Below are 21919 nucleotides of genomic sequence, written 5' to 3'. Positions count from 1 at the left end.
CATTGAGAACCGACTAAAACGTTATGTTCCATCTGTTAATAGGGCCGTATATGATCGTAATTATGGAAACGAGGATTATTATCAACAATCATATTCTCCCATGTATGATCAGTATGACTATTACCAGGGGAAACATCAAAATTTGGAAGATGAACCAACTATATGCTATAATGATTACCCTCTTGGATACCCTACCATCGATATCCAATCAGAAACAATCCAAGAGGATTTAGCTCAGCGTAGCCTGGCCTATCTCACGGAAATGAGAAAATCGTTGGAAGCGCTTAATTCGCGCCTTGATAAGATAGAAGAGGCTCGGTTATCTCAACCACAATTCATTCCAGAAATACAATGCGAGAAAAGTGATCCTAACTCACTTTGGAAGAACTCTGGAATTACAAATGAGGAGTTGGATTCTATCAATGAGCATATGGTTCAATTTTCCGATGAGTTGATCTCAATGACTGTTCAAAGGAATGGTCAAGATGCGTGGGTATCTTTCAAATACAGTGATGATGACACACTTTCCTCACATGACACACAGGATCTCAATGATGACGTAGAGGTTAGTTTTTTCAAATCTCAACCGAACTTAGGTGTAGAATGTGAGGAGAGCAACCCCATCCCAAGTGTGTACTGCACAGAATTAGACAATGATGCTTATTGGGATGATGATCATGAATATACAGCCCAAAGTCCCCTAGAATCAATCTCAAGTTTGGTCCAGGCCAATGATCAAGACGTACATGAAGTGGTCGGTCATAATAAGCCACTCCCCTCACCTGACATGTCTGATTTTAAGGTGGAGGATGAGCCCCTTACAATAGACCCTTCTAACTCTTGTGAAACATGTTTGGACCACTCCTCTGAATTAAATGATGATCTGATTCGGGAGAAGGACGAGTTGCTTGCTACGACCTTGGAAATTGAAACCACTAAGTTGAGGCCACCATCTGAGCTGTACACGTTTGACAATTCAACACCTCGATTGAGTAGTTTCAATGAACAAAGTGATCACATCGATGCTTCCCCTATTGATTTTCAATCTATCTGTACAGGGCTGGAGCAAGAGAGCACACCTCCGTTTACCTTTAAAGACAATGGATTCCTTGGGCAGATCATCACAAGTTTTAATGTGGAAAATGAGTCACCCTCAGCTGAATGTCCCAACTCTTTTGATGATTGTTTGGCACACTTTGCAGATTCAAATGATCCCATGATAAGAGACATAGTGAATGCCTTGCAAGACAACATCTCGGTAGTCATTACTGACCGAGTGAACTTTTACTCTGAAGCCCCTTCTTCCACAGACCCTGAATGTTTACCATTAGGGGAGGAGGAGCTGAAAATTGAACTGAAGTTTGCTACTTCGGAATGTGTTGAGACTACACCACTTCCTGAAAATTTTTCTCAATTTGATCTACCTGTAGTCTCTGATTCACCATGGGATACTAACTTTGTAACTTTTTCTGACACAGGTGAATCATATATACTTTGGATACCTCAAGCGAATCAACAGCAAAATTTTAATGAGGTACATAAGTTTCTCTGGAAAGTCAAGCTCCAGGCATCCAAGCCTATTGCAAAAGGGCTTTTGGATGATCCTATTGAGAAACTTATCACGATACTGGCCGATGGCCGGAAGAGGGACCTGTAGCATGATCGAGTAGTTTTTCCTCGCTTTCATAGGACTAGGGTAGTTGCTTTATTTGTCCGGCTGAAGACGATAAACTTAGCGCTCCTGGGAGGCAACCTAGCTCTTTATTTCATTTCGTCAGTTAGTTCAATGTTTGTGGGTAACATTACTGCAAACCCTCACGAGACTACAACTCGTCCACTAGGGGTAACCTAGGGGTTTAAAGGCTTGTTGCATATGCTAAATGCAATCGAGAGTACCTGCGAAAGTGGTGTAGATAGGATTTCATTTTTGTTATTTTTATTTTATTTTATTTTTGTTGGTTTCTCTCTTGTGCTGACCCGCTCTTACGTAGATATCTTTGGAAAGCCTCTTGATTCTTTTCGTCCAGGTACTATCTTTCCATCACTCCTCCTTGATTTCCGTTGTGCATTGCATGTTTATTTCTTTTACATTGAGGACAATGTAGATTTTTGGTTGGGGGTGGAAGATTAGGTTTCCTAATCAGTATTTTCTTGGTCTTGAGCAAAAGTTGTGAAAATAGCAAAAGTTGTGAAAATTTTAAATTTTTCTGGAAGTTCATATGAATTCAAAGTGATTTTGATGGCCATCTGGGACATTGGGAATTACAAAATACATGATGTTGGTAATTTACGACTCTTGGATTCGGTTATCTATTAAATTTCACAGCTAAGTTTGAATTGTTAATCCATTATTAGAATTTGTAAATATTGATTGAGTCATGAATTCGCAAGACACATCTCGCTTGCATATTAAGGTTTCAGTCTGATATTGAAGGATTAACGTGGTACTCACTAAGCATGAAAAGAACCGACCTGAGAAAATTGAAAGGATTGGGCGAACAGTCTTTACCATAGGTTTACTCCCTATAGGTGAGGATTCGATCCCCCATGGATGATATTTGAGAAAGAGTTAGGTGTACAGTCTTTACCATAGGTTTGCTCCCTATAGGTGAGGATTTGATCCCTCTTCTTGGTGTTACTTCTAATGAAAAAAAAAGAAGTCAAAAATTAAAAAAATAAAACTATAAGGTGTGAGGCAAGTTCTCTTATTAGTTACCAATGATATCCTTAAATAGAGAGGTGAATCTTAATGTTGATAAGTCGAGATTGGACTATACATCCATGGAATTCAATGTTTAGAATTGTTCTGATTGATGGACTAAAATTTTGAACTTGATTATGAAATTTATTGTGTGCTTGAGTCTAGGAGAGAATAATGCCTAACATTCATGAATCGTAAGAATTTTCACGTCTCAATTATTTGTTCACAAGTCACTTGGGTTTATAGGAATTGCGCTTTATTTCTCTGAAATTAATTTTCGCATACCTTGCTCGGGACTAGCAAGATGTTGTTGTTGGGGGTTGTGTTGTGGGTCAAATATTGCATATCGGACCCGTTATTGCATGAATTTACAAGCATGATACCGTTTAATGGCCTCGCTTTAATTGTGTTTGTGATGCAGAGTGTATTTATGAGCATGGATCAAAAAGGATGCTTAAAGCATGGATTTAACGCTCCGATGAAACCAAAGCATGGAATGAATTCCAGGGACCAAGATCAAAGGAATTACACGCCAGGGGATTCGAGAAAATTGAGAAATCGAAGTTCAAGTGGCCCGAAAGTCATCAGAATGCAAGATCACAGGTTTCCTCCATCCACTCTGCTCGAAACTTCATACATGGCCTGAAGACCATAAATTAACCGTACACGTCAAATTTCAGCCATTAGATCCTTGTGGAAGTGGCCCAACAGAGAGATCAGAGGACAATAACCATTAAGAAAGCATCTTGGACATCCTTGGGAGATCTGGACCCAAACTGAACTGATGGAAAGAGCACGAAAAACGGTGGATATTTGTCAAATTTCACTTCTTTTGAATGGTGCAGTAGGGAGAAACAAACGGCAGAAGATATAACAAAAGAGAATGGCAAATCTGTAAATAGATGTGCCATGCATGCATACGTGAATCAAATTATATTTCTAACGGTGAATGCTGTCCATACATTGGTTAAGCGTGTGGCCCACCCTGAAGTCAAATCTGCTTTAAACTAGAGGCCATGGGCCAACACTACATACAGGAGCTGATGGAGGGAGTGGATTTCTAGGACAGGCATCACAGTGGACCCCACCAGTTTTTTGCACAAAATGTCCAAAATGAGACTTTCGCACGTCACTGGAGGGACGTGCTCTCACCGGCTAATCACAGTGGGCCACATCCATCGCCCAAACGGACGATCTGAACCATCTATTTTCTTCATAGGGTGGCCAAGACCCTGTCCAATGTCTTCTTCTGTTCCCATGCGCGCACACACATGTAACTCATGATCAAATGCAAGACGGACGACTAGAAGATCTGGTACCATGGGCCGCATCAAACTAAAGACAAATCAGCCTGTCCCAAGCAGTTTTTCGAGGAGAACGCAATGGACGTGGTGGATTTCTCGTCTGATACTGATTTTGGACCCCACCAACATCACAGCACGAGTCGCGCAGGCTCTGTTTCGCAACAGAGCCTGCGGTCGAATGTTGTGGGCCACCCTCTGCATTGATCAGTCCGATCTGGACCATTCAGTGGACTCCAAAGGGCCCTGTAACCATCGCCTAGGTGGCAGAATCCCAGAAGGCATCGAGAAGACGATTTCCAACCGTCTAAATGCGGGTTGGACGGCGGAGTGAAAAAAGCCTATGGACCACACTGTGATCAGTCAAGAACCGTCCTTTCCCGACTAGTATTTCGCCACGCTTCCAATGAACGGAGTAGATTTCTCCGTTAAGTTCAATAATAGGCCCCACCAATCAATCAGCGTAAACACCGTAAAGAATTACGCCTGCGTAAGAAAACTTACGCATGAAGTTTTCTTCAGCCGGCCCTCACAACTACAAAAGGAAGGGAGAGTGAGGGAGAGGGGCATTCAACTCGAGGAGGAAGATTGAAGATCGAAGCTTGGCGTGGGCAGCCGTGGAGGCCAGGAGAGTGGAACGTGTGCTCGGTCTTGGGTTTTGACGTGAGGAAGAAAAGGAAGAAAGGAAGAAAAAGTGAAAGAAGGAGAGCGCTGGAGCAGGGTTGCTGAGCCGCGGGGAGAGTGCAGCCGTGGAAAGAAAAGGGAAAAAGAGAAGTTGGCTGCTGGCAGCGTCACTCGAGCTGGACCTGGACCTGGTTTTTCTTGGCTCTTTTCTTTCTCCTTCTTCTATTTTTGATATTTGAATTTAGCCCATTCATGTGTGGCTAAACCTCTTAGCTAGGGCTAAGAGGTGAAGCCTGTAGTGAGATGGGAGATTCTACTTTGTGCCTTTAAATTTCATAAACTGAATTTGATTTAGTGATTATTATAAAGAATATTTTTCTTAGTCTTTAATGGTCTGTTGTGACTGAAATTACAATGGGTTTGCAATGGCTCTGAATATTTCTTTCCCCTTTTTATGTTTATGAAGTCAGGAAGCCCTGTTGTTCATCATTGCTCCATGGGCATGGTAGGATGACAGTACCCTTCCTGATCCTCATACATTGTTGATTGGTTGGTAATTAGTTTAATCCTGTTGTTTGCTTTGTCTCCTGGGCATGGTTAGATGATGGAATCCATTCTAATTCATATACCATTCACCTCTTGAAAACTATATCAAAGGAAGTCTAGTTAAATTCCATGATTTCTGAAGCAGGCATAATTTCTCCCTGATCTCTACAAGTGGATCCTCTGAATCCCTAGTTTCTTTCCTTTGAATTCCTTAAAAGTTTTACATTAATCTCTCACCATTATTCATCAAATTCTATTTGGTTTAGATCACATCTTAGTCTAGTTCTATTTCTACCTAGTTTCAGATAACGTACAGGTATTAGTCCCTGTGGATTCGACCTCGGTCTTACCGAGTTTATTACTACATCACAACCCTATACTTGGGGAGTGAACAAAACTCGATAGACAAGAGGTTTTTTTCCTCTTCTTCTTTTTAATTCTCCTTTTGCTAAGCATAAGATTATCTCTTCTTATTAAAGAAGCAAGGCTTCTTAGATCATGAACATTGGATATGGAGGCATGTTTGTACCAGCATTTGTTCACTATGTACATCTCTAGCTACTTGCGAGTCTTGAAAAGTGTCTCATGCAATGTTTCTTCGTTGTTTTTCACACGTCACTTGAAAATTGTTCTTATATGTAGATTGGCATACTGAAGGATGTCTCAATCTTAGATATGAGTGCTAATGAACTTGGATTTGGGAAAGCTCATGACTTGAGTTTTCTTGACTCCTTGACTAATTTGCAGTAGCTTACAAGAATGCCTTAATAAACAGTGAGTGGCATTTCAACTATTTTACTTCTGTAATCACTTCCACTTCAAGAACTAATTATTTCAGTTCACTTCATTAGTACATACTATGCCAGTTGTTAATCATATAGCCTCTATTGTTGAGATCTGCTGTTAAATTTTAGTAATGGAAGTTCATTTTTTAATGTTCTAGATTATTACAACAAGAACATTATGTAGTAGCTGAATCTAATATAATGCTTGTAATTATTGCTCCTCATCATTGCAGGTTCTTATATGCAGAGATTGGATGTCTTCAGAACATTCACAATAGCCATAGATGCAGTGGATACTAACAATTGCAAGTTGATGATTCTACAAGCTTGTTTTTTCTCTCAGGGACAAATTTTCCTAGCCAAGGAAAATGCAAAATGAGACCGGGTTGGAAATTGCATCTATATATCACACAGATGCCATGTAACTCTTACCATTTTTTTCTTTAAATTATTATTGTGGTGGTCCTGTTAAATATATGAAGTTTTCAATTGTTTTCACCACTATGTCAAGGAGATTTTACTATTGTTTCTTATTAAAGTTGCTTATTTGTTGATACTGTTCTATATTTTTCTTTTTCCTGCAATAGGTGGGGACGCATCAATGACTTCACCATTGTCATCGTTGAGTGATGAGCCCCAACCAAAAGAGAATTTGTTGTCCATGTTCTATGGGTGAGTCTCCAAAAGTGTCCTTAAAGAATGTAGGCAATTAGAGTTTTTTTTTTTTTTACTATCGTAGTGAATTTCATTAGTTATAGGAAGCTCTTTTTTTTAATGCCTTTGTTTTTCTCTTTCACATCCTAAAAGAATTACTTTCTTGCTTCCTATTTATTGGGTTAGATTAGAGGACTACTGCAAAGCCAGCCTCCTCTGCCTTGGAAGTACCTACTTTCATGCCTCCGATGAAAGCACGTCATCTCAAAATTACAAAAGATTACAGCTCTATTTTTTTTTTCCTCTGATGAATCTATTTTGGAGCAGTTCCATACTTTGTTTCATTTTTTTTTTCAAAAAAAAAAAATGCATTTCATCTAAAAAAATCATGGTTCACAATTCCATGTTCTGTTTCTTGGAAGAGAACAGTTCCATAGTTCATAATAGTCACTTCTTGGGCTGCAACGGCCACATTTTGACTTTTGGAGCTTAGAGTTTGTTAAATCTTGCAAACACATGAAGCATAAATGACTTTAGAAAAAGTTCTATTGATGTCACTTTTCTTGAGGAAATGGAAAGAACTCCCAAACATTCCATTTCCTTTTCCACTAATTTCTGCATGAACACATTTCAATGAAATAATCCTTTTCTCAAAAGTCAAACTATGCTCCCAAATGGGGCCTTACAAAAATTCAATCCACTTTGAAGACAAATTTGGATGCCTATGCTCAAAATAGCAGCCTCATTATTGGTATTATAGTTGCATGATATTTTAAGTTCCAAATGAGTCTCATTACTAAACTTTTGTTGCAGTCGAACTAGCTTTGATTTTTTTGCACACCAAAAAATATCCAGATGAACCTACCACATTTGAATGTGAAAAGGTTGGTAACATCATCTTTTTCTTTTGAGAGAGAGAGAGAGAGAGAGAGAGAGAGAGATGGTTTCATCATCCTTTCTATGTACTTTATTTCGCAAAAGTATGTTATTTCTATTTGTTGAACCATGACAATTTGATTGAAATAAAATATTTGTTTTCTTTGTTATGGCTCAAACAATTACCATACCAGAGTCATATCCATACCATACAATTATAACATGGGTTTGCTGATCTTGTCCATTCTCGCTTTCTTTACATTTAAGTTTTTCATGTCAATTTGCTGATGTGCATGTAATGTTGGCATGATATGACTGTATGGCATGCCATCTTCTTTCTCGGGACTGTTGCTAAGGTAAGTTTTAAGAGCGAGAAATGTTGAACAATATTCTCATGAATAGGATTGAGTGTTTTTTTAGCATTTAGCCAAAGTCTTTGCACCTTAAATATTTTGGTATTGTTATTATTGGAAAAAAGATGGAATGAGGAGCAGATATGAAAGAGACAAGCCTATGTAACTTGGACACATTGATGTTGGACATGCATACACACACATATCGAATGGTTATCATCATCAAACCAAAATGCTTCTTTAAAATCAAATGCAAGTCATGGTAGGGAAATTTCTATTGTGGATTTACAAGAATGGAAATTTTACAATACAGCCAAAAGAACCCAGATATGGCAGAGAGATCTCCCCACTATACATTTGGGAGGCGAGATTGGAATCTTGGGGCTGTCCTTCAAGTGGACCTTATTGTCAATGGCATGTGGTTTTGAAAATGACACCTATCAAATAATCATAGCCATCTCCTTTTGAAATTCTAATTGCTAAATATATACTGTTCTTAACCAATTTTGTTTTCTACATTTTGTTTTCTTTAACCATTCACCGCTCACTTTGGGAGCCACTAGATGGATGGTTCTTATTTGCACATACCTGCAACATGATGGAACAATAATTAGTGGGTGAGAGCTCTTTTGGTCTTGCTTAAAACCTTGAGCAACACCATCAGGTGGCTCACAGGAGAAATAACTTCCACTTGTTAGCTCTTTTAAGGATTTATGGAGATTTGGAAGGACCTCTTACATTCATTAGGAAGCCAATAGTCTAGTCATCAAATTAGCATTGGTTGCAGACTTTCTACTCTCCAAAGACTTTGATGTGTATGACTGTTTTGTAATTTTTGCATGTAATATTTCTAGCTTGGTCTTTTGAGTTGCTATTTTGCATTAAATTCTAATAATGTTTCACATGGTTAAATGGAAAAATACTACTCCATAGTGACAGTATACAACTCATTGATGTTTTTGGTATCTTTGATTCGGTTTCTTCAAAGGGAGATAATATTTAGGTTGTCCTGAATTTGTCTGTTAGTTCATGACGTGAATTAATGTACTTTGGTCATGTACAATTCTTTACATTTGTATTCTTGTTGTGTTTATTGATGCAGGAAACCACATGTAAATGTTGGGACTATTGGACATGTCGATGATGGGAAAACTACACTCACAGCAGCCATTACAAAGGTTGATTTTAGTTGATGTATTTTATGCTTCCATATATTGATCTTAGCTAGCAGACCCCCAATCAGTTGGTATAAGCCGCAGATGTTGATGATGATGATATTGATGATATTGATCTTATTTGTCTCTCTCTAGATCTAGAGTTGATTTGTTTTTTCTGAGTTTATGATTATGTTATCCTTACAAGGAGCTTGTGCGGCATTCTAATTTCTATGGGCTTTTTATAGGTACTGGCAAAAGAAGGTAAAGCTAAGGCTGTTGCCTTTGATGAGATTGACAAGGGACCAGAGGATAAAGCTCGAGGAATTACCATTGCAACGGTTAGGATGCCATTTTCTTTCTTGCATCATGCACATTATGTGTTGGGATATGTTTCTATCATAAGTACATAGCATGTTTTAATGCTGTCTTTTATTGGCATTTTTTATGCTCAATAACTACTTATTTTGGACATATTGGAAGCTTATTGTAGGTGACATGAGTTGTAGGCCCATGTGGAATATAAGACTGCTAAGCGGCACTATGCACACGTGGATTATATAAGACTGCTAAGCGGCACTATGCACACGTGGATTGCCCAGGACATGCGGACTATGTTAAAATTTTTGGAAGCAGTCTACATCTTAGTGTTAGTTGTTAATTCTTGTAAAACCATGTTGTTGTTGTTTTTTTCTTGTAGAATTATACATACAAATTTTGGCATGAAATTGCTTCGGCATGCATTTTTCGGAATTTTTACATATCTTTCCCGGTTTTTGGCAACCTTATTGCGGCAATCAAAAATACTTTTACAGGCATTGTGGCGACCTTTTAGAGCACTTTTTCCATCCTTTACTGGCCTTTTTTCCATTTTTTACTGGCGCTTTTTACAGCTTTTACTGGCATTTTTTCAATTTCTTATCGGCACTTGTTACAGCTTTTACCGGTGTTTGTTGCAACTTTTACCGACGTTTTTTACATAATTTACATGCATTTCTCATAACTTTTTACCGGCGATTTTTACAGCTTTTAGTGGCGTTTCCAATAGCTTTTAACCAGCATTTCTCATATCTTTTACCGGCGCGTTTATAGTTTTTACCGGCAGTCACCAGAAGCGCTGCTAAACGCCGCTAAAAGTTCCTATTTTAGCCTAAAAATGCCGGTAAAAAAGGTGCGACCGCCAGTAAAACATACAGCAACGCCCCCATTTAGCGGCACGTGTCCAACTGCCGGTAATTCTTATACCGACGGTTTTGGGGACTTTTAGGGGTGGTTTTGGCCGCCAGTAAAGCCTGTTTTTCTTGTAATGAAAGTACGGGGTGTTACAGAGTGGACCATCCTGACTTTCTAGCAAGATTATCTGAAAGTTTGGCCTATCTTATGCACATCCCGGATGTAGCAAACAAAACTCTTGGCACATGCTCAGTCTATAAAGATGCCTTAAGGTTAGCTCAAACCTATATTAACAAAACCCGGGTTAATTTGAAATATGAATAAGAGTTTACCTGTTGATGATTATAGAGAGTAAATAACATGATTGAACTATCTTCTTTCTTCTAGAACTTGCATATACAATAAGGATGACTAAAAATGTGATGTATATAGCTTTAGCATTGTGGCACTTGAAGTGATGATGGGAAGGCATCCTGGGGAGCTCATCTCCTCTTTGTCATCACCAAACAGAGAAGATATATTGCTAAAGGATATGTTGGACAAACATCACTCCAATCCGATGGCGGAGGTTGCACGAGAAGTCGTATTTGCAGTGTCTATGGCACTTGCATGCATTTGGCCATATCCAAACTCTTGGCCAACCATGCACCATGTGGCTCAGGAGCTATCTGTTGGTAGGCCTTCTTGCTCTCTAGAGTCATTCCATGCACTTACATTAGGTCAATTAATGGATCTCACGGTATAATCGGGTGTATAGAAATTATTGAAGCTGTGGGCTTGTAGTGGAAAGAACATTATTACTGTAGGTGTCTATTGTATGAAAATAATCAAGCATGGAGGTTTTTCTTTTTATAATACACATACAGGCAGAGAGTAGAATCAATGTTTATTTAGAATGTAGATTTCTAGTATTGGTGATCAAAATTCAAATGTAATAAAGGTAGGCTGAAAGAATAAAGATGTTTTCTTGTGTGATGTTTATCTTCTAATTGAAGGTTTTATGCTAAAGAATTTACCTCCTAGGAATTGTAATCATTTTCTGTGATATCGGTTGTGTATTAATGTGTTATCCAAATCAAGAGAGGAAACTATTTTCATTCGCCATGGCCCACTAAAGTTTTGGATTAGGGTGAAAGTTGGGCCCTGGGGGTTTCATGGGGAGCTGCATCATCTGGACAGTTTAGATTTTGTGATTATATCATAGGAGATGAGTTTTGAAAAAGTTCCCACAAGTTCTCATAAGAACTAGTGTGCAGGTGAGAATTCCTTTATATATGTATATGTGTGTATATAGGCTCTCTGTTAAATCATCATCATTGTTATCTTAAGCTCTCTCATAGCAATTTGGGTTGTGCTTTTAAATGGTTGGCAAAACAGAGAAAATCCCCATTAAAATAAAGTCATCAACTGGCGCTTTGTTGTTGTCGTTCCGAAAATGAGAGAAAGACGAGGCCCTTTTTCTGCAATTGGAAACGAATGGTCTTTTTCTTGGTGGGAAGGCTACTTGTTGGATTGTCTATTCTTCAGATTTTTAAACAAAATCCTAAATACTAAGTCTAATTTTAGTTGCTTTGATTTTCAGTAACACAAAAAAACAACCACTTCAGTGGTGTTGTTCCTAAGAAGTTTGAACTTATTCCGAATCTCGGTTAATAAGAGTGGGACTTTATGAATGTATAATCCTCATTTTTCTCTTGTTTCTTTGTTTAGAGTTGGTCTTTCCCAGATGCTCCGATATCTCGAGACATTCCCCATGATCATGTTGTGTCAGTAGTTTTAATTTCTCTTAGTGGAACTGTCAAGTACTTTAAAGGTATAAACCATTCTCTAAAATCAAAATATTGGCAATGCATTACACTCGCTCTTCTTAAAGCCAATGAGAATCATTCTAGCTTGTGCAACAGAAATGCAATTAAGATTGATACATTATGTTTCTCATCAAATAATTAAAAGCCATGCTTCTCAATAGACAAAGCATTCTCATTATGTTTGGAATTGCCCTTCTTCTGATACTTCATTCAAATTTCTTGTCCATAGGTTGTTGATGGGAAGCGTTCACAAACTTGCTATTTCATGGCACTTGATTCTTCCTAACAACCTTTTTGTAGTAAGTTGGCAATTGAATTCATTTGAGTGTTTTATTTGTTCTGCTTCAGCTTTTGGCTTAGTCATTTACATATTTTATATTATCTTATCATCTTTCTTTCATTAGGTTTGAGAAATTGGAGGAAAAACAATTTGCAATTTCTGATGCGTGTTACTTTGTATTTCCTTCTCCATACAACAAGGTATCAATTGTTTGTATAACATGCTCGTCCTTTGATTGCATGTGGTGAGAAGGCTTGAATGGATAATGAGAGGAACATATTAGAGGATTTTGATTCAGATGGTGAGAAGGGATATGAGGGCTTGTTCGCTTACCGAGTGAAATTGAATCATTGGACATAGTTAGAACAAAACACCCACTTTGGAGTTTCTAGGTGTAGAGATTAATTCCTTATTGAATACTGTGTTTTTAGTTGTTGTCTAGGCTAAAAGAATTTAGGTTAGTATATAACTACATATATTTATTAGGACCCTATTAGTGCCTGGTAACAGTATGACACATGTCACACTTAGGAAGAATACCTCCGAAAATACAATGAGTTTCCATGTCAAAAGTGGTACACGCCACCTGGGAGACCATTCTCTTAATAGTCCCTTGGGTGTCTCAATTTTATTATTGGCAGGTGGGCTATACCAAAATGGTGCCTCACATCATGCTTTAGCCATTAAGCAGTAAATCAAACCTGTTGCATGTATTTGTGTTTTCCCCCCTAATTTATTTCTATTTGAAGAAGAAAAATAATTCAGCTCCACTGATTATTGGAGCCAAAGCATGGTTTATATGAACTACTATCAAGATCATTTCTTATTTTCATCATTTCTTAAAGAAGTAGCGGAATCAAAGAGAAAAGGCAAAAAGTAAAATTTTCAAAACTATGTAAAGGGTAGTTGGCATGGATCAACAAAAAATAGGATTTGGGATCATCTATACATATGTATGTTTTATTTATATTTGTTGAGATCGTAAAGAAAGGACATAATAGAAGAAACTGTATTTAACATGCTTTGTGGGATTGCTTCAGGGATTGAGGAAGATGCATGATCATTCTGTCAGAACATTAGTTTGAAGTCCTAGGCACAGTTGCTCTGCTACCATTGAAAATTAGGGGACCTCTAATAAATGTGAGGAATTCGTCATTGATCAGATGATTTGAAAGAAATTGAGTAGTGGTTGGATATTTCTTGATATTTTCCACCCTGTTGTAATTAAGGTATAAATGGTGCTCAAAGATGCCAATGTTTACTTACAAGTGAAAAGTCTTGTCTACATTTGGATGACAAATAAGTAGGGTGAAAGTAAATTGAATTTCGAGTGTTGCAAAAACCAATTTGAGTCGTTTTAGTGGCATCTTAGTGATCTTGTATGTTCCTTCTGAAACATCTAAATTTTATTGTATTATTGACTGTTTGCTAATGAATTCAATTATTATCTGTTCATTTGAGTTTTCATGGATCATCTGTTAGAGCTCTACAATGCCATGTTGTCCTTACGCATTTGTGTAATTGTGTAATAAATAACATCTCATTTATGTGTTTGTGTTAAATAAAAGAAATCCATCCCCCAAAGTTTTACCAAATAAAAGAGAAGCTTATTTGAATTCATGTCTCAATCAAGCTTAACCTAACATCCTAATAATGCAAAAGCAGGGTTGGAATCTGGAATCTGCTGGGGTTTAGGGAATCTAAAATCTAATGAAAAATAGGAACAGACTTCATATACTATTAGAATTCTTTCCACACTATGCTAAGATTTCTATGATGTTATTGTGGCATGCCATTGTTGCATACTATAGTGTGTTGTGAAAGATATGTCAGGACTTAATTTTGCTTGTGCTGTTGGTGTTTAGTTCATTAGTCTATTAGAACATATGAATACCGTATTGATAATTTATATTTGCAATGCAGAATCCATGTTATCCCTACTATGGATAGACTATAAGATTGTCATGGACATGGATGGTGCAATAGTACTGTGTTTGTTTTTCCTTGGCTTTTCCCATATGAACGTCTATCCCCTTATTTTGTTATGTGTATCTAGAAAATGTTTCTAAAATGTTTTTCCTTACAAGGGCTCCTATTCCTAGGTTAATGGAATGCTGAAGCTTCAAATGCCAATCAATATCGCATACAAAACAACATCGATCAATTAGGCATCATGGGTTGAAGCTATGGTCAACACAAGTAGAACACAAGTCTTCTTTTGGATTATTTTGCCTTCTCATTGGGGTTATTCTCATCATCTCCATTGACTAACTCAAAAGAATATCATGGATACAACAACTCCATCTAACTTGGTCTGTAACCAAAATCTACTTGTTTTTTGCTGTAAGACCGGACAAATGATCCGACTTTGTACATGCCTGTTTTTGTGCAGCAATTTTTTATTTTTGCTGAAAGTGGCTTATTCTCAGAAATCATCTTCTTTTGCCTTAAGGAAGCTTGTTATAGGCATTATTTTGGTGATTTTCTCTAATTTGTTGGAAAACCACAATAAGGAAAGTCAATGCTCACTCACACATTGTTAAGACTCAAATATTGCATATTTAACTCTTTAATTATATTAGTTTTCCTACCATTTAATTGATAATTTGATTTAATTATATACATTTTTGTCATGCGAGGTGATTTGGAAGCTTATGATGAATATGCACTTAAAAGGATGAATTTAGAGCTCAAAAGAAGATAATGAAGAATTAAAGATTTGGAAGTCATTAATGAAGAATTCACATGCTAAAGATTTAAGGAAACCAAGTGAGGAATGAAAAGAATTGAAGGTTTGAAGTGCAGAAAATGAATCCTGAAAATTGGCTAGAAAAATGATATTCTGAAACTCCAAGTTTAAAAGAGAAATTCATGAAATAATTCCCAAAATTGACTTCGATGTTATCGAACTGACTTCGATGCCATCGACAATTTATGAATTTCGGGCTCAACTCATTGGATAGTTCTAAAGATTTTCGATGGAATTGAAGATAGTTCAATGTCATCAAAGGTGCAATCGAAGACTGTTCAATGGCATCAAAGTTGCCATCAAAGATGCACAGTGTGCATAAATTTGAGGTGGTTTGTAAACTTTTCTAAGGAGTTGTGAAAGTTTGAGTTGCAAAACTATTTAAAGGAGTCCCTAGGCTACTTCAAATCATCTTATACGGTTTGAAAAGGGAGAGAAGGTCTATGTGGAGCACCGACAACATTTTTCCACTTCGATTTCTTCATGGTTCTAGTTGATCTTTTTGTTTTTCTTCTAAGATGTCAGTCTTGTTAGACTAAATCTCTTAGCTAAGACTAAGTGATGAAACCTATAGTTTATTTTGATGTCTATCTCACTCCAAGAAAACGTGGCTTTACTGGTGTAATTTTCACTAGCGGCCATGTATAGCTCATGATAATAATGAGAATCACTGGCAACGGTCCAAAAACGTCCCTGATTTTGGGCCATGGCCGATGATAAAATGTTGGTTATTAAAATTTTTTTTAAAAAAAACACGGAGAGGGTTTTTCATTTCCCTCTATCTATTCCTCTTTTGTTGCTCTCCCTTCCTCATCTCTCTCTCTCGTCTCGTACGCTTCTCCCATCTTGGATTTGGAACTTTTAATCTCCCATCTTGCCTCCAATTCTCATTCGCTCTCTTATTTCTCTTCCTTTCTTCTCGTTCTCGAGTTCTTAGATCAGATCTAGAGCTACTGATTGAGTAGGCCCGGCAACCTCCAGACGTGGTCATCAATGTTGATCATAACCTTCTATCTGCCATATTCTCCATCCAATTACGAATTGCTGAATCTCATTCATGAAAACAGTGGATGTGTTTGGTTTGTTGATGGCCTTGCTGATGTGGCACGATTTCCTAGAGTGAATGTGGCATCTTGCAGGAATCCATCCTCTAGCAGAATATCTCCAAGACGAGCAATCAGGGAAGCCTTCGAACCTTCTTACCTTGGTAACATTCGACATTAGCTTAGTTATCCTATTCCTTGTGTTGCTTTGTTTGATAAAATTCCAGTGAGCAACAAACATGTCTGGGGTTTGATGAAATTCTTGAAACAAATATGTGTAATTGTATTATCCAATGAGCAGTAAGTATGTCATGTGTTTGATGAAATTCCTAAAAAATAAAAAAGTTTATTTATAATATCACTCAATGGCATTCCCAAATAGCATGAATTCTTCTGAAGTTTTCCATCCAGTTCTAATGAAATTGATTTCTAACACTGCTCTTGGTTACTTGTTCCCACTTGCAATAGATTGTTTACTTCCCCTAAGTGCCAGAAACATTTTCCAAGTCCAAAAGCTCAAAAGTGAGAAACTCAGGTCAATCTCTCCTCACTATTATAATATCAGAAAGCTCTTAGGCAAATAGTTTATGCGTTGGATTTTCCATGGCACTGAACTATTTATGTATTTGATCAAGAGATAGTTTCCTATTGGCAATTGATTCATAATAGAGTTTTGACTGCAATTATTTTTAGGCTGAAGCATGGGTGAATAATATGACTAGATTAACTATAGATGAATCAATAGAAGTTGAATTTGAGGGCTGTCCTTCCAAGTTTCTTTGATTGTGAATCTTGCATGTCTGCATATTTCTCACCGTATCTATGCCACATTCTTGTAAATCGTATGACCCTTTACATACCACCACCAAGGCCAAGCTGGCACTCTTGTGGAACATCCAAGCTGTCCATAGGATGGGTCCACCATCAGTTGGACCACAACACAAATTTCTAGAAGAACATGGTAAAGCTCGGTAGATGTTTATTTGTTTTGTACATTGAGGCCTACATGTTGAGTGGGCCAGGGCCTGAGACTTGGGCCAGGGCAGATGTGGGGGGACTCAGATGTGGATGGCTTGGATCTTATACATTTGGCACATGTGGCAGTGTGGAGAGGGGGATGGGATCCACACAAATGGAATTAAGAATCATCTTGTCATTATTTCATCATTATGGTTTGTAAAGCTTGTTCTTGCATGCTTTTCTAAAGACTAGGACTGGGGGCCAAAATTGCACCCAAGGTGAAAGTCACAGTTTCAACTGATCCTATTGAAAGGAAATTGCATGCTAAGTTAGATGGTGGGAAAAAAAAAGAGCTGCCAAAATTCAAGAAGAGTCCAACGCGGCTAAGAAAAATGATGAACATAGTGATGATAAAGATGGTGATCCAGAGAGTAGAATAAATGCTTTTGTCAAGAAGAAAACATTAATTGTGGTGACATCTTTGAATAATATTCAGAAAGCACCCAAGGTAAAGCTCTCTTTCTGCCTCTCCCTCTCTCTCTCCGCTCGCTCTCTCTCTCTCTCTCTCTCTCTCTCTCTCTCTCTCTCTCTCTCTCTCTCTCTCTCTCTCTCCCTGGGAATATTTAGAATCATGAAGCCTCCTAATTGTAAGGGAAGATCCATCAACAAGCATTGCCTTGTACATGGCACCTGCTTTGCTGGATCTGATAATGTTGTTTTCACTGAATTTTTTAGTGGCTTTCGGTAGATTGTTCAATCTCATTTTCAGAACAGTCTTCTCAAACATGGAGATTTCTGCTCCAAGTTTCATTGTGAATATGTTCTCTCTCTCAATTTCAATAGTGTTTTAATGGTTATTTTGTTTTAGTGGATATGTTGTTAAAAGATCTTGATTTTAACTTTTCTTTATATTATTTACAAATTTACTGTTTCTTTTATTTTATTTTCATTTCATTTTTTCCCTTTTTGGTGGAAATAGAGATAGTCGATTTTCTCTTAGATGAGGTTTGGATTTGATATCATGCTGCGGAAAAACAGGACATGTGTGCAAATAGGCTATTGATTGAGGTTGTTCATTGGCTGGATTCTCTCCTGGATGGATCACTCTCATGAAATCTTATGGACTGGATTGATGCTAATAGTCGTGTATACTATTTATTGGTGGTTTTGGGCCATTTGATGCTAATAGTCGGGTATTCTATTTATCTACCCTCCCTTTGTTAGTAATTGATTGGATGGTCAAGATCATTTGATCAGTGGCTGATTCATAGTGAGGCCCACCAAATGAGTGGCATAGATTGTGGGAATTCATGCGGCATGTCCAAGTTGTGGGGCAGCAAATGATAATAAGATCTGTGCATTGTAACTGGGGTTTTACTTTGATGGTTGCTCTTGTTTTGGGCACATCATTAGAGTTTCATTATTTTGACTTGATTCAACTGAATGTTCACAATTCAATTTGGTTGTGCATCTATATGCACCATCATATTTCTAGTAGTTACTGTGATTGACACATACACATACGCATACAGATACATGTACATATACGTAAACACATACACACATTTTCTGTGTTATATTGTTGAAGCTGGAGAGTTGTTGCTTATCCCATTGCTGAAGAGGGGATTGAGCCTTTTCAATTTTTTCTTTTTAACCCTTATGTTATCTTAGTTGCTCTTATAAAAGCATCTGTAAATGTTTATCCACCTTTCAGATAGCTATCAGATCATTTAATAACCATTTTGAGCTCATGAGCTTCTTCTTCTTCTTCTTCTTCTTCTTCTTCTTCTTCTTCTTTTTTTTTTTTTTTTTTTTTTTTTTTTTGTGGTTGCTCTTCATGCTTTTTTTACTCTACTATGCTGCTTAATGCTAAACTGAAGTAGTGAGAGCATTGGCATCTTGGATCAACTCAATACAATTCTATTGCTTATATGGTTAAATGAAGAGTCTAAAGAGTCCTCAAGTTTGAGTTGGAAGCTTTTTAATATCTATCATGATTTGTTTAATGAATAATGGGAAGTTCCATTTCCAGGTACAACTTAGACAATACCATGCATGGTTTCTACATTGCCCCGGCTTTCATGGACAAGCTTGTTATCCACGTTAGCAAGAATTTCATGACCTTGCCTAACATTAAGGTATGTTAATTTCTATGTATGAGCTTTATTGGGGCTGGAATGCAGCTGCAACATATGAATGAACCGTGCATCGGGTCTTTAGGTGGGCCACACAAAGTGATGGAGTGGTCTACTTGGATAGTGGCCAGTCTCATTTTTAGGCCAGGTCATGTACATCGTGGGGCTAACCTGATGCACAACTCAGATGTTCCACTCTCTTCTGTTGGGCTGCTTCTGAAGTGGGTCCCATGATTGATTTCTTGAAATTTGAATGGTTTCGGTGAATTGTAACAGGTTCCACTCATTCTGGGTATTTGGGGAGGGAAAGGTCAGGGAAAATCATTCCAATGTGAACTTGTCTTTGCCAAGATGGGAATCAAGTGAGTTATCTCTCTTTCCTTTTCTTGTTCCATTTCTCTGGAAAATGCTTTGATATTGAGGGGCTGAGTATGGCTCATGACAATTTCTGGAGTAGAGAAAAATAGTTTATGATTTATGAATTTCTACTTTTAAAACAACTTACAAAAACAAAGAATGAGAATTGGGGCTTGTTTATGTTGTTTTAGAAAGGAGTTATTTCATATCTGCGCCAACATTGACTTATGATTTTTGAAACTTCTAATAGGAGTAGAATTTCTAAGGAATTGCGAATTGTTTTCTTCATGGTCTGTGAAAAATGCTTTCTTAATTACAACATTGAAACTAACATCAATCAGCATGGTCAATTGGTGTCCAAAAATGATGAGCAAAGTGTTGTGAGACAAGGAATCTATTTGGTGGTATGCTTTTCCAAATGGTAGGATTTTTCTTGTATTTTCTTTGGTATATTGAAATGTGGTTGCTAATCCCCATCTTTAGATTCTGGTCCACCATCCTTTAGTTGTCAGATTTTCAATACCCTAGAGAGAAAGGCTGCCCCCTTTGATTTTAATGGTTGAACACTATCTTTAGAAAATAAGCATTATTTTGTAATATTAATAGCTGGGACATGGTTGTGCCGGAATCTAGCAAAGAGGAATGCTAAAATGGTACCCATGTGCTGTAATGGGTTTGAAACCATTAGGAATGCTGAAGGGTGTCATGCCCTGGGATCCGCAGCCTATGTGAACCAATCAAGGTGCGTGTGGCCAACATGCACATGGGTCCCACATGCACACTCACTGCTAAGGACTAGCCTTCCTCTCCTAATTCATCTTTTTTATTTTCCTCACGGGAAAAATGCTCTATTGTAGTGACCTTATGCACAGGTGTAGATAAAGCTATTATGAAAAGCAGAGAAGGTCAGCTTCCGCATAGTCATATATATAATCTATATACATATCTACCTAGTCTAGTTAGTAAATTTGTTAGTAAATAATAAATAAAGCTATTATTAAATGCTATTATGAAAAATTGTTTTCACCACTCATGATATATCTATCTACGGACTGAAATTTCAACACTGATGTGTTTCTCATGATGGGAAATTGGAAGAGTTTACATGGACCCTGCATGAATTATGGGAATTGGAAGAGTTCTCATGACGGCACACACATGAGACATGTCCTTGAAATTTTAAACCCCAATTCATGTAGGTGGACCATTGAAAGTCATGAGATATGCCACATGTAACTTTTCGATTAGAGTTTGACCTTATTACTTATAGTGAGTGGGCCCCTCCTTTCATTGACTTGTATGAGAAGGAACGCATTCTTAATGGGCCATTGAATGTCATATGATATGCTATTTAAATCACATAAAATTGTTAAAATGTAATTAATTTATTTTTATTATTTTGTCTTGCAGGTTGCAGGCAGAGACATATGATGGCTAGATGGAGGGATTTCTTTTATATGTATTTAGAACATTTTGAACATATTATTATAAATATTATATGATTTTCATTGTAAAGTAATATAATTTATTTAGTATTCATTTTTAACTGTGTTGTGCAACATTTTTTAGGTTCTAAATATTTAAAAACTATATAGGTCTCAATTAAATATAAACAATCAAATGGATTGAGAAAAAAAACATTAATTGGCGATCAACACCTTTACAGGCGGTCACCAGTTTTTACTGGTGCATGTTTAAAGATTTTCTAACCATTTTTCATGGCATATATCAGTGTTTCACGACATTTGATAGATCTTTCGGGAACCTTTTACTAATGCCTTGATAGATCTGTGTCGACATATACCAGCGCTTAGATATGTCTAAATGACACTTCGGCAGGTCTTTTTTGGCATTTGTACATATATTTCCTGGCGTTTTAGCAACCTTTTTGCAGTGCATAAATTACTCTTCCTAACACTTCAGCGGGCCTTTTTTGACATTTCTCCATATATTTCCCAGCATTTTGCCAACCTTTTGGCGACGCTTAAATATACTTTTATCGACGCTTTGATATGTCTAAACGACGCTTATGCTGGCCTTTACCGGTATCTTTGCAAATCTTTACCAGCATTGTGGCAACCTTTTCCAGCGCTTAAATATACTTTTAGCAGCATTTTTACAGCTTTTAACAGCGTTTTTAATCTTCTACCGGCGTTTTTTACAGTTTTTACCGACGCTTTTTATAGTTTCTACCAGCGCTTTTACTGTTTTTACTGGCGCTTCCTCAGGCTTTACCGGTAATCAGGATAAGCACCGATAAAGGACAATAAATGCTGGTAAAAGTCTCCAATATAGCGGCAGTCATAAAAAATGCCGGTAAAAGATATAGCGACACCCCTCCTTAGTGGCATTTTTACAACCGCCAGTAGTTTTTTGGACTTTTAGGGGCATTTTTGGTTGCCGGTAAAGCTCCATTTTCT

At 37.4% G+C, this 21919-nt stretch overlaps 2 protein-coding genes across 3 annotated transcripts in view; both read left to right on the top strand.

The window, feature by feature from the left end:
* The window catches only part of LOC131238890 (uncharacterized), a 35018-nt gene extending 24106 nt beyond the window's left edge, over positions 1-10912 (top strand). Inside the window, exons 4-9 of the mRNA XM_058236479.1 lie at positions 6191-6378; positions 6545-6629; positions 8943-9018; positions 9243-9335; positions 9504-9643; positions 10600-10912. Coding sequence (XP_058092462.1) covers positions 6333-6378; positions 6545-6629; positions 8943-9018; positions 9243-9335; positions 9504-9643; positions 10600-10912 — 753 coding nt within the window. The 5' untranslated portion in view covers positions 6191-6332. The remainder of the gene's footprint in view (positions 1-6190; positions 6379-6544; positions 6630-8942; positions 9019-9242; positions 9336-9503; positions 9644-10599) is intronic.
* Positions 10913-18951: 8039 nt separating this feature from the next.
* Positions 18952-21045, top strand: LOC131238507 (ribulose bisphosphate carboxylase/oxygenase activase 2, chloroplastic-like). 2 transcript variants are annotated; one of them, XR_009167879.1, is made up of 4 exons: positions 18952-19145; positions 19419-19504; positions 20357-20404; positions 20910-21045. XR_009167879.1 is itself a non-coding variant. In XM_058236219.1 (3 exons), exons 1-3 carry the CDS (start codon positions 19020-19022, stop codon positions 20935-20937), a joined length of 240 nt encoding a protein of 79 aa, XP_058092202.1. In that variant the 5' UTR covers positions 18953-19019; the 3' UTR covers positions 20938-21045. The 2 variants fall into 2 exon arrangements, 1 of the variants encoding a protein (XP_058092202.1); XM_058236219.1 differs by lacking the exon at positions 20357-20404 and having other exon boundaries at positions 18953-19145.
* Positions 21046-21919: the final 874 nt, after the last annotated feature.

The sequence above is a fragment of the Magnolia sinica genome, chromosome 3, assembly GCF_029962835.1.
Source record: "Magnolia sinica isolate HGM2019 chromosome 3, MsV1, whole genome shotgun sequence".
Lineage (NCBI taxonomy): Eukaryota > Viridiplantae > Streptophyta > Magnoliopsida > Magnoliales > Magnoliaceae > Magnolia > Magnolia sinica.
The sequence above is the reverse complement of the archived record's forward strand: the minus strand, read 5'-3'. Positions and strand labels throughout refer to the sequence as shown.